This window comes from Oncorhynchus keta, chromosome 28, assembly GCF_023373465.1.
Source record: "Oncorhynchus keta strain PuntledgeMale-10-30-2019 chromosome 28, Oket_V2, whole genome shotgun sequence".
In the NCBI taxonomy this organism is placed as follows: Eukaryota; Metazoa; Chordata; class Actinopteri; order Salmoniformes; family Salmonidae; genus Oncorhynchus; species Oncorhynchus keta.
The window spans coordinates 28,793,378-28,805,377 of NC_068448.1; the positions used below are offsets into that span (position 1 = coordinate 28,793,378).

General features: G+C 40.5%; 1 protein-coding gene across 4 annotated transcripts in view; it reads left to right on the forward strand.

Moving 5' to 3' along the window:
- The first annotated feature begins 203 nt into the window (after positions 1-203).
- Positions 204-12,000, forward strand: part of pik3cd (phosphatidylinositol-4,5-bisphosphate 3-kinase, catalytic subunit delta) — a 53,041-nt gene continuing 41,244 nt past the window's right edge. The window contains exons 1-8 of one of the 4 annotated variants that reach the window (XM_035740622.2): positions 204-316; positions 4,138-4,312; positions 5,661-5,889; positions 6,327-6,559; positions 7,304-7,483; positions 8,129-8,284; positions 8,872-8,961; positions 10,243-10,464. In XM_035740622.2, the coding sequence (XP_035596515.1) occupies positions 4,172-4,312; positions 5,661-5,889; positions 6,327-6,559; positions 7,304-7,483; positions 8,129-8,284; positions 8,872-8,961; positions 10,243-10,464 (1,251 nt within the window). In that variant the 5' untranslated portion in view covers positions 204-316; positions 4,138-4,171. Of the gene's footprint in view, positions 317-2,607; positions 3,071-4,137; positions 4,313-5,660; positions 5,890-6,326; positions 6,560-7,303; positions 7,484-8,128; positions 8,285-8,871; positions 8,962-10,242; positions 10,465-12,000 lie in introns of those variants that run through there. The other 3 variants (XM_035740621.2, XM_035740624.2, XM_035740623.2) reach the window with 3 other exon arrangements.

The window sequence follows — 12,000 nt, forward strand, 5'->3', positions numbered from 1 at the left end:
GATATTATGACTCATACTGAGGTACTCTATAGACCCCTTTTGCACCAACTTTTACAATTTGATTGGATTTTGTCATGCATTGTCTTGCACTATGGTGACTAGTCAGTGATGGTGGATGGGTAAGGGCTATGGGGTCTGTAACTTTATATTGCCTGCAGTTTCTCTTCTGGACACTAACTTCCTGTTTTCACCAGCTGGTTGTAAGTGCACTCTTGTTACACATTGGTGTGTTTTTAGACTCTGATCCAAGTCCTCCCGCTGTTCACATTGATTGTAAAATGCTATACCTAAGCCCCTCAATCTAATGGTTTCCAAGGTAAGATAATATAGCACCCCTATTAAGGTGTGTGCATTTTGGATTCACTTATATATTTTTGGAATTCTTAGTACTGTTCATGTTTTCGTCTAATATTTGTTTATTCTAATTTGGTATCTTATTTCATTATGCTATATTGTCAGAAATGTTTTAATTTACACCATATCATCCTACATGTTTATATACGTTAAACTTCAATCTTTTCTTGACAGTGGTCTTGGGAATGTCTAAATAAGGAAGAGATTCTTATGGGCATTTCAGATCACGCAGTTCACTGACTTGAGTCTGACGGTTTCCATTTTCTACAATAGTACTATTGTTGGAGCCAAATTCCCTTACTTTCTGTCTCATGATAAATGTTTGTTTTGCCTAATTAGAATCATGAAATGTTGACTAATCAAATATAAATATGAATATTGAATTATGGAGTATGGTTGATGAAATCATGATATTGGTTTTCTATTATGGTTATCATGGGAAAGCAATATGGAGCCACACCTGGGCACACCCCTTTTTCCCATGTTCCCCTTCACTATACACTGAGTGTACAAAACATTAAGAACACCTTCCTAATATTGAGTTGCACCCCCTCATTTTGCCCTCAATTCATTGGGGCATGGACTCTACATAGTGTTGAAAGCATTCCACATGGATGCTGGACCATGTTGACTCCAATGCTTCCCACAGTTGTCAAGTTGGCTGGATGTCCTGTTGAGCATGAAAAACCCAGCAGCTTTGCAGTTCTTGACACACACCAGTGAGCCTGGCAACTACTACAATACCCTGTTCAGAGGCATCTAAATCTTTTGTCTTGCCCATTCACTCTCTGAATGGCACACATAAACAATCCATGTCTCAAGGCTTACAAAATCTTCTTTAACCTGTTTCCTCCACATCATCTACACTGATTGAAGTGGATTTAATAAGGGATCATAGCTTTCACCTGGTCAGTCTGTGTCATGGAAAGAGCAGGTCTTTTATAATGTTTTGTACACTCAGTGTACGTATTTAGTGGTTTGGCATTATGGCTCAGCTAGGGCTCAGGTATGGCGGTACCATACAGTTTTGAACTAAGTACGCTGCTACTATACCCTTTTGTTTTCCTTTGAATCCGATCTCTTTTTGCTTTGATCATGGATAGATTCTAACCTTTGAAATGACCTGTGTTTGGAAACGGGGAGCCTTTTTAGCTTGTATTTACAGTAGCGGAGAGTTGAAATCCTTTTTTATGGTTGCTTTGGAAGCACTTCTGATCGCAGAATCACATACCTGTAGCCTCAAGGCAAGTTTTGAATTGTATTACGAATGGCCTTTTAACTATTCTGGTTTAAGTTTCGCTTTCCATGGGAATGGAGTCATTGTATGCTAAGTCAGTGTGGATTTAGTGGTAGTTTGTGTGTGTGCATGCGTGTATCTGGGGTTTAGTAGGCCCCTGGTGAATGTTGCTTATTCATCATTTTACTGTTTCTACTATTTCTGTGTATCTTGTGGGTTTTCCTTCACTGAAAGCAGGAAACTGTTGGCTCTGTTAACGGTTAGAGAGAGAAGTTTACTGGAATTGTACCACATGATGAAAAATGGATATCCGTGTTTTTCTGAATGGCTAAAGTCATTGAACCCTTTCCTAATTTTGTGCCGAACTGATCTAGTTGGTGGTTTAGTTGTAACATGAATGGTAAGTGCACAGTGCACATCTATTTGGCAGTTTCACCCTAGAACAACTGATCTTCATTGAATAGAGACATAAGGCATTTAGATGCTGGGTATCCTCTTTAGGAAGTAATTATTGCGTTTTTTCCCCTTGTCCTTATTTGGAATTTTGAAAATCGATTGTGTTGGTTGCTTGGGGACTGCATGATGTTGGATCTGATCTGTATCAGCTTTGTCTAGTGTGAGGAGACAATGTACTGTATACGGTTTGTTGATGGGAAACTACACTCAGGCTACAATCCCTGTTTGATTAAGCCTACACCACACTGAATCAATCTACATTTTGGTATGAATTGTAGCAAATTTTACTTTATCAGTGGCCAATCTTTAAGGAAGCATTTTGTGAGGAGGGTTGTGGTATATGGAGTCCGTTAAAACAGATTTGTGTTTAGAGAAGGCTTGAGTTTAATCTGACATGGCTTTTTATGTGGATGAATGCATTATTTATTGATTGATAGATGTTTAACACATTTTGGTTTGAAGTCGTTGCCTCACAGTTGTGTTGCAAATGCTTTGTCCTGATAGGCTATGCAGGAATATTATTTCACACACACACTTCCTAGTCTAAACAAACTTTGTAGACGTTCCCTTGGCGTGTTCGGCGATGATGAGGCAAAGCGCATTGTCGTGCAGTGAGCGCACTTCGCTGTTCCTTTAGAATAGACTGACTACGCACTGAAGGAGCTCCTCTTGCCTAGGAGCCTTTCAGATATAAAGCAAATTGCGAAAATTATCTTGTGTCTTGTGTGGGAGAACAGTGATACGACGGAGAACCATAAGAATCATTTTTGGGGCACGCTATTTAGCAATGGATGAAAAGCATTGCCAGCGCTGGTAGAAGATGAAGAGATGAGCAACTGGCTTGTAGCAGATAAAGTGACTGAACCATAATACAGTAGCTATGTTGACTTATCTTTTGTGTGAAACATACATTTGTTTTATGTATTGCACAGTCTGACAACGTTTTTGGGGCATGGGACCTTATTTTAATTTTCGTTATTAGACCATTTTGATGCACGACCATTTGAACTCCTGTAGTTACAGGTATTTTGCTCTTCAATCTTGCTGATGTTTTGTGCTATAGGCTAGTATTTTACTCAATGTCCATTGTTGTAGGGGTACATTACTTTCACAGTTAGCCTACGTATAGTTCTACGTAAAAGAACGGATAAAATGTTTAACAGAATGTCAGCCTCTGTCTTGGCTGTACGTAAGCACTGCAGGCTGCACTCAAGTAGGTTTAATCATTTCATTAGCACAGAATTGATACATTTTTTGAATAGATACACAATTCAGAAATTGAAAAACACATTCAAATTATGTTTTTGAAATGTCTCCATAACCCCCAATGTTCTGCTAGTTTGGTATAATCATTTACTGCCATTGTGAGTCTTTCTATGCCCCACTGGTGACTGGCACTATTCGATTCTGAGACAGGGCTGAATGCTTGAAGGGATCTGGTTCATCGTAGTAGGCCTTCACCAATACTTAATATTCAGTAGGCTACCATGTCTTTAAAATAAACATAATATTTTTCATATTCTAATAATAATTGTATTTTTTAATCATATTTCCAGCCATGAAGCTGTTGCCCCCCATTTTAAATGCCTAGAAACATAAGCCTTCCTGTGATATCAAACGTGAGATACAATGTATAAAGTTGGCCTACACATAAGCCTACAAGTGAGCCTACAAAGCTAGCAGCATGTCTACTAAGACCATAACAGGGTTGGAGTCAATTCTATTACATTTCACGAAGTAAACAGAAATTCCAGCCGACCATTCAGACATCATAGCAGACGCAGCACACAACGGGTTATCCACGTAACGGGTCAATTATATTTATGTTCAGTCTATTCAGGAAGTGAAGAAAGTCAAATGTTCATTGCTTTGCAATTGGAATTCAATTTTACTTCCATATTAGACGGAATTTAAATGGAATTGACCCTAACCCTTGCTATGGTGTTAGTAGACATGCTGCTAACTTCGTAGGCTCACAAGTATACCTATGGTAGCTACATACATAACACGTTATATTGAGCATTAATTAAGGTTGCTGCGTTGTCTTTGTGTCCTGAATGGCCGGCTGGGTTTCCTTTCCCGTGATACAGCAGTGGAGCTGACAGTAAATGAGAGACCGTCACGATGCCCCCGGGGGAGTATGGGATGCTGGGCGAGTGGGAGAAGGAGGGGGACCATGACATCATGATGGACTTCCTGCTGCCCACCGGGATCTTCCTGAAATTCCCTGTGTCTCGCAATGACACCATCGGGGCCATCAAAAAAGTAAGTCCTCGTTTCCCGGTCTGTGGCTGCATGACCCACGTTTAGCTGACTGTGTAAATGTGCACATGTATCAAGAGATACCTGTATGTTGTCATATTTTTCGGTACCTTACAGATATTGTTAATTTGCTTGAACATGGAAACAAATCATATGGAATCGATAAAAATTACACGTGCAAATGACAAGAAATCGATAAAAATGCTTGTGCAAAAGGTTTGGGTCATACAGTATATTCTCATATATTGAAATTGTTCTATGTTTGTTCTCTGTTCCAAGGCAGCACCCTGTATTGCATTTACTGTTGATTGACTTGAGTATTATTCTGTGGAGAGTCCGATGGAGTTGAGCCAGCTCAGTGCAGTAAAACAGGTCTGATTCCTTTAGTACCAAAATGGAACTGGTATTTTAGTGCCAAATTGTACTTAATACCGCATTCTCAATGAATCTCAAAGAAACAGTCAAGGAAATATTTAGTAAATATTGGGTGACTTTGAGATTCTACTTGTAATGAAAAGCGGTATATAAAATAAATATATTTACTATTATTAATATTATGGTTAGTCTTATTTTGAAGTAAAACCAGGTATAGCCAGGTCATTATAATAAAACGTTGTTCTCAATAACCTACCTCTTTAGATAAATGTTGGATTAATAAATTAACTTCACTACCTATTGAATTGTAGCTTGTTATGGAAGGGCATGTTTGAATGTGATGGTACAGCAGTAGAGAGAGTTAATGTCTCATCTCTCTAATACAAATCTGTCTGACAATTTGCTGTAGCAGTCAAAAATGCCCTCAAATCTATTGCATTTGCCTGTTTCTATGCCAACAGTCTTGCCTCTTCATACTGTTTGATTTATATGTGTTAAATAAAGCTACTGTTGGCAGCTTTCTTCAGAGATTTTGCTTCCCTTTGAGTGGTTTTATTTACAGGCATTTAGACTTCCCCCTGTAAATTACTCAATTGGGTGATCACTTGTTTTGTAATTTTGATTAATTTAAGATGGAGATTTAAAAACCCTGGCGGCGTGACCACTTTTGTTGTTTGAATCCCCGATTGCCCCTTTAAAACATGCAATACTTCATTTATAACACCTGATTTGAATGCAGTACCAGTAGTGTTGTAGATGTTCCTGTTCATTTTAAATGGTGTTGTTTCTTGCTCTAGTGTGTGCAGTCAGCTTCCTCTTTCTCATGGTGTGATCAGTTGATTTGTGTGTTTGGGTATGGTCAGCTACTCTGTGTATTTTCCAGTCAGAATGTGACTGGGTGTGTAAATGGTCAGTATTGCTCATATTGGTTATGAACCCTGTGTGTGCGTGTGCTTGTGTGTGTTTGTTTGTATAGATGGTGTGGAGGAACGCTAGCAGCGAGCCCCTGTATGGAGCGCTGAGCGACGCGGACGCTTACGTGTTCACCTGCATCAACTCGACGGCAGAGCGTGAGGAGCTAGAAGACGAGACCCGTCGTCTGTGTGATGTCCGGCTCTTCATGTCTGTCCTGAGGCTGGTGGCCCGGGAGGGTGACCGTGTGGAGAAGCTCACCAACACCCAGATCAGCCTGCTGATTGGCAAAGGTCTACATCACCTCTTTCCCTAAGTAGTCATAGGTTAAGTAGTGTGTATTTTCTCTCCACAATCTAGTCCACACAGCCACGAGAGAATAGCAATTATGAAATCTACGTTTGAAGGCCAGTCTTCGATGTATGAACTAATGAAAATTACTTTTCTGGTCTATGAGTGCCGTGAGTGTGGGTCATCGAGATAAATGATTTACTACGTTAGCTACGAATGCTTTGGGAAACCCACCTAGGCCTGTTAGATCTTGGGTAGAGGTAGCATAAAGTTTGTGGAAAACATCTTAGGACTAGCTTTTTGAAAATGACACTTAACAAACATAGATGTGAATTGGCATAATTGGTTATTAGCTCATTGTCACTGAATCACCAAATGCACTGTATCCTGCTCGTTTCCAACACCAGACCTTGTGTCCACTCCTGTTCATGTCTCTCAGGTCTGCACGAATTTGACTCCCAGAAGAACCATGAAGTGAATGAGTTCCGGGTAAAGATGCGGTCCTTCTGTGAAGAGAAGGCCCAGGACCGCCAGCGGTTGCCATGGTACCAGTGGATGGAGTACAGCTTCTCGTGTGATCTAGAGCCATGTGTTTCCCTGGCAGAGCCTGGGGGCATCAAGACAAAAGGCACTAAGAAGATCTTTGTCAATGTCAAGTTTGAGGCCAGCGATGTAAGTGCCTTGTTCCTCTGGCCTTTTTTACTCTTATTCTCAATGTTTGTCCTAGTAAATCAATCAGTTACTTTTTGTGAATTTGGGAAGGGACATGGGATATTGTGATTGGATTGGGATGTGAATATTCACCTTCTGTCAGCAATGATATCTTTGACTGGAAAATTCAGAATTTCTACCAATGCATAGACCAAGTTAAGATCTGGAGGATGACTTTAGGTATAAAAAAATATAAAAAACGTACACACTTTGGAAATTCCCTTCCCCTCCCACACACCACAAACACCACTCACTGTTACTTTACAAGTCTTCAAAACAACAGTTCGGAATCACTATGAATGTAGAAAGAAAAAAGAAACAGTTGAAACAGAAAATCATTAAGATGTGACATTTTTGCACAAAAACGGCCATAGTGACGATGGAAAGAAGACAGTTTGACATTATAGCTACGACATGATATACTTACCAAGCCTACTGTCTAAAGTATTATTTTATAGAGTAGCCTTCATACCAAACGTAACTACAAAATGTACTGTAAAAACAGCACTCATAAAGGACTTAGCTTGAAAAGAAAGCTTTTAGTTTTCTTTTTTTATCAAGCTACTGCCTTTTCAAACTGCCTATCATCTGAAGCTATGGAAGACCATCGTTCAAGAATTACCAGATCAATATTTTTTCAAGTGACGTTGAAATTCTGATTGTAATGAAAACCGTTATATAAAATGAATCTATTATTTTCTGTAGGAAAGCTTTATGCTTCAGCAGGAGCCCCAGGACCTGCCGGTGATCTTAATGCGGAGTGCCCTAAAGAAGAAGGCCACTGTGTTTCGCTCAGTGCGACAGGAGAAGCCAGAGGACTACACTTTACAGGTCAATGGGAGATGGGAATTCATATACGGGAAATACCCCCTGTGCCAGTTCAAAGTGAGTAAACACAATAATACAAGCTTACTTCACTTTGAGTTTACCCATTTTCTCCATTGATGTTAACTGTTTATTCAATATGTTGTGCCTGGTATGTTAAGTCTGAGTTGGTCTGTATTTGTTTCTTATTTTGTCTACATGTTGCCTCTGTCTGCTCTGTGAATGTGATCTATTTTGTCTGTGTATGCTAGGTATGTAATGAGAGCCTTTGGCTCTCTGGTCTCTAGTGGAATGACTCAATGTTTCGGTGGCAGGAGACTCCGTTGTTGGTTTTGAAACTCCTGCTACCTTCAGACCAACGATGACTCATATCACTAGCAGCCCTCAGAAGGGAACTGCATTGCACATAATTCAGCTGCATTATTAAGCTTCAGTAAATAACAGCCTCCAGTTCTTGAACATGAGTTCACCAGTGAATATCTGGACAGAGTAGGGTGGAGTCACCCCTAGATGCTGGCCTGGCATTTTGCCCAACAATTGAATTAGGATGGAGGGAGGGGTAGCTGATCCTAGATCTGTACCTCAGGGAAACTTCGCCCCGGAGTAATCTGGACCCTGGGAAATATGTGTGGGTGATCTGTGTGGTTGACATCCAACCCTTCTTCTTACTCTCTTCCCTTCTTCCTTTCTCTACTCCTTCCTCAGTACATCTTCTCCTGTTTGAGAGGGGGTCAAACCCCCCACCTGACCATGGTTCATCACTCCACCGTTGTCAAATACCAGGAGGAGCAGGGCTGCCTGGGCAGCCAGCTGTCCAAGAGTCGCTCCTTGTCTAAGCCCCCCCCTCTACCCGTGAAGAAGGTGAGTGGTCAGCCACTTGGGACCACAGTCATTTTTTATTAACAGAATGTCAACCTTTTTTGTACCTCTTACAGTTGTTCCTCAGCCAGTGTTATGGACTTTGACATGCCCAAAACATGCTGGGGGGGGGGTCTCCCTGAAATCATTAACTTTTTACACTTTTACGTGCATGAACTTTGCTGATTTGAACTCGCTGAGTTTTCTTGTTGTTAGTGGTTTTTACTGTCTGCTTTAGTTGTATGATCTTCAGTGTAGCTTTGAAATGGTAGCACCTATCTCTCCCAATTATCACACACAATGCTGCTAAATGACAATACATTTGTGTGTGTAGTTTTGTATTGGTTAAAACTCTACTTCCCATAATTGATACCAACACAGAAAAGATGAACCAGGTTAGCCTTGTATCAGCTTCAGCTTTTGGAAGCTTTAGTTCCTCTTCTCTTCTCATGTTTTGTTGTTGTTGTTGAAGGTAAAACAAATTCACATTTTGGGCCTTGCATGTCACGCTGACATGAATAATTCACACAAAGCAGGAAACAATTTCAATGTTAATCTAAGCACATGTCCTATTTCTTTCTTACTATCAGCAGAACACGTCGTCTTTGTGGTCCATTGAGGAGCCTTTCCACATTCACTTGCTACAAGGCTACCGAGTCAACGCAGATGAAGGAATGAAGGTTGGTGTGGTTTCATGTGGGCTTTCGCGCTCTGACTGTTGCTCAATGAAGTGCAGCTTCGAGTTGTTTACCAATATCTCACTTTAGGGTGTACAAAGGAGAGGTGAAATGTAAACGATGGGGGTCATATGACCCTTACCGCACATTTCCCATAATTCATCAGAGGCAGTTGGTTAAAACTCTACAAAACAGGAAGTGGGGAGGGCCTATCTGGCTTTCACGTTACACTCTGGTGCCTAGATTCTTAGAAAAGGACAGGCTTTGCGCTCTCGCTCGCCACTTTAACTTTTTTTGTTGATAGGAGAGATGGTTGTCGTTACTATTGCAGATAGGGAATGTTGATGTCTCTGACCTATCTTGAAATTTGTTGAGGTTCTCCTCTCTCTAATTACTCTACATAGAATTGTGATACTGTACTGTTGATATTGCATTGAATAACTGGGCAATATTATGTAGAAATGGACAATGCTGCAAATGATTTAATATACATGTCACATGTCATTATAGAAAGGTTGTTTAACTTGGATCCTGTGAATTGGATGTAAAAGAACAACCAAGAAAAACACATGGGGAATTGGCTTAATGTTTTGTCTGTGTGTGTTTGATTCAGCTTTTTTCTTACTGTTACTGTTTAGATTGGTTGTTGTGTAAGTGCACTTCCGGACTCTTACCTCAGAGCCGAGCATGACTCACAGTAAATTATTTGTCCTGTCACATTGTTGGCAGGCAGAAATTTGCCAAGATACCCTAGGGGGAAATATCCACTCATACACTGTGCGTCCCAAATTGCACCCTATTCTCTATGTAGTACACTACTTTTGACCAGAACTCAATGGGACCTGGTCAAATGTAGTGCCATATGTAGAGAATAGGGTGTCATTTGGGTCATACGCACACAGTACTTTTCTAATCTGGCTACAACCCAGCCTGGTTTGAATATATCCAGGGTAGGCAATACACTGAAGCCTTGAGGAATTGACTGCTTGATATTGAATTAATCACATTGGAAAAATAGACTCCACTGTTCATTCATGATTTTTCATTTACTGTAGCCATTTATTGTTCTTATGAAGGCAGTATGCATTGCTCATGAAAGAACAGATTCAGACACCGTACCATACCTTACCAAAAGCAATTTTATTTGCTTTGTGGAAAACAAAAAACAGATCAGTGAACACAAGGATGTCCAACTCAGTCTCTCATGTGGGTTCTTATTATTTGTGTGTGCGTGTGCGTGTACGTGTGTGTGCATGCGTTTATGCACGTGTTTGTGTCTCCCAGCTGGTCGTCCAGGCAGGTCTGTTCCACGGCAGTGAGCTGCTGTGTAAGGTAGTGACCAGCGGTGAGGTTAACGTGTGCTCCGAGCCCTTGTGGGACCAGAAGCTGGTGTTTGACATCAGCGTGAGCGACCTGCCTCGTATGAGCCGCCTGTGCTTTGCTCTCTACGCCGTCATCGAGAAGGCCAAGAAGCCCCGCTCCACCAAAAAGAAGAACAAGAAAGCTGTAAGTCTGCAGCTGTAAGAGCTGTTACACCTTGATCACAACGACAGTGTCATTGCTCAAAATAGTACGCAGCATCATCTGGATATGTGTGCAACAAAAGTTAACCATTCACCTTCTGTTACCATTTCTATCAACAAGCCGTCTACGCATACAGTTTGACGCATATGTTCGACAAATCCAATGTATGCACCACACAGAACGCACTCCAACTGCCTCTGCAACGCAATGCAGCAAGGCAAATGCAGCATTCCATTGGAAATTAATATGCTTCTGGTGTGCCAAAATGCAATGTCGATGTATAAGAGCTCAAGTTTAAAAATATATATTTTGAATGAATTTGACAAGACAGGAGAGAGTTAAAAAAGAGAGTTAAAAATGTAGATGAGGATACAGTAAGTGGCATAACGGGGGTTTCGTACCACTGCTGCCAGGGGTATATGTGGTCTGGGGGAGGCAGCTCTTAAAGCAGAGTTTTGTTTCGGCACTGTAGCTGTTAAAGTGATGGTCTAGAGCTGTTGTATAATTTCAGTCCCCGAAAATGTCTATTTTGTAAGTGCGTAACCCTTTACTCTTGTACCTGTATACGTTTTGAAAATTGCAGGATTTGGGCACTGATAAGTGCCTAAATTGGAACTCAGTGACTGTACACTAACATAATATAAATGAAGTCAGAGCTCAGGCTCTGTGCTTCACATCGCTTTATGGGTTTTGACTGACAGACGTTCTGTTCTGGAGCACCGCACGCGACAAGAAGTTGCCCCCATCCCTCCTGCAACTTTTGCACATTTTTGTTCGCTGAGTGAGGGAAATGCCGTAAACTAGGGGGACTATGTATTTTGAAAGATGAAAAGCTGATAATTATAATAAATATCGCTATGATGTCATACATGCAAGCCAAACACCCATTAGTCTGAATGTGCACTTCAATTTTCCATATCATAAAACTCATGTCATGTACAGTGTCAATGTTTATGATCACTATGTTCGATGTACAGTTACAAGATGACATGGTGTTATACCCTGGATTGTTCTGAACAGAATGAGCCTGTTTGTCTACTGTGAAGAAAATGTGCCATGGAACACGCACCTGAATACACGCATACAAACTCCTTACTATGCGCACTGAAATTAGGATGTGTTTCTCTGAATTGCGCTGTGGAAGACTAAGACTGTAAGATCATATTTTATATAGTGCCTTCAGAAAGTATTCAAACCCCTTGACTATCCACATTTTATTGTGTTACAGCCTGAATTCAACATTTCTTACATTTTGATTTTGTGTCACTGTCCTACACACAATACCCCATCATGTCAAAGTGGAATTTTTACAAATGAATTAAAAATGAAAAGCATTGAGTCAAAAAGTATTCAACACCTTTGTTATGACAAGCCTAAATATGTTCAGGAATAAAAATGTGTTTAACAAGTCACATAATAAGTTGCATGGACTCATGCTGTGTGCAATAATAGTGTTTAACATGATTTTTGAATCACTACCTCATCTCTGTACCCCACACATACAATGATCTGTAAGGT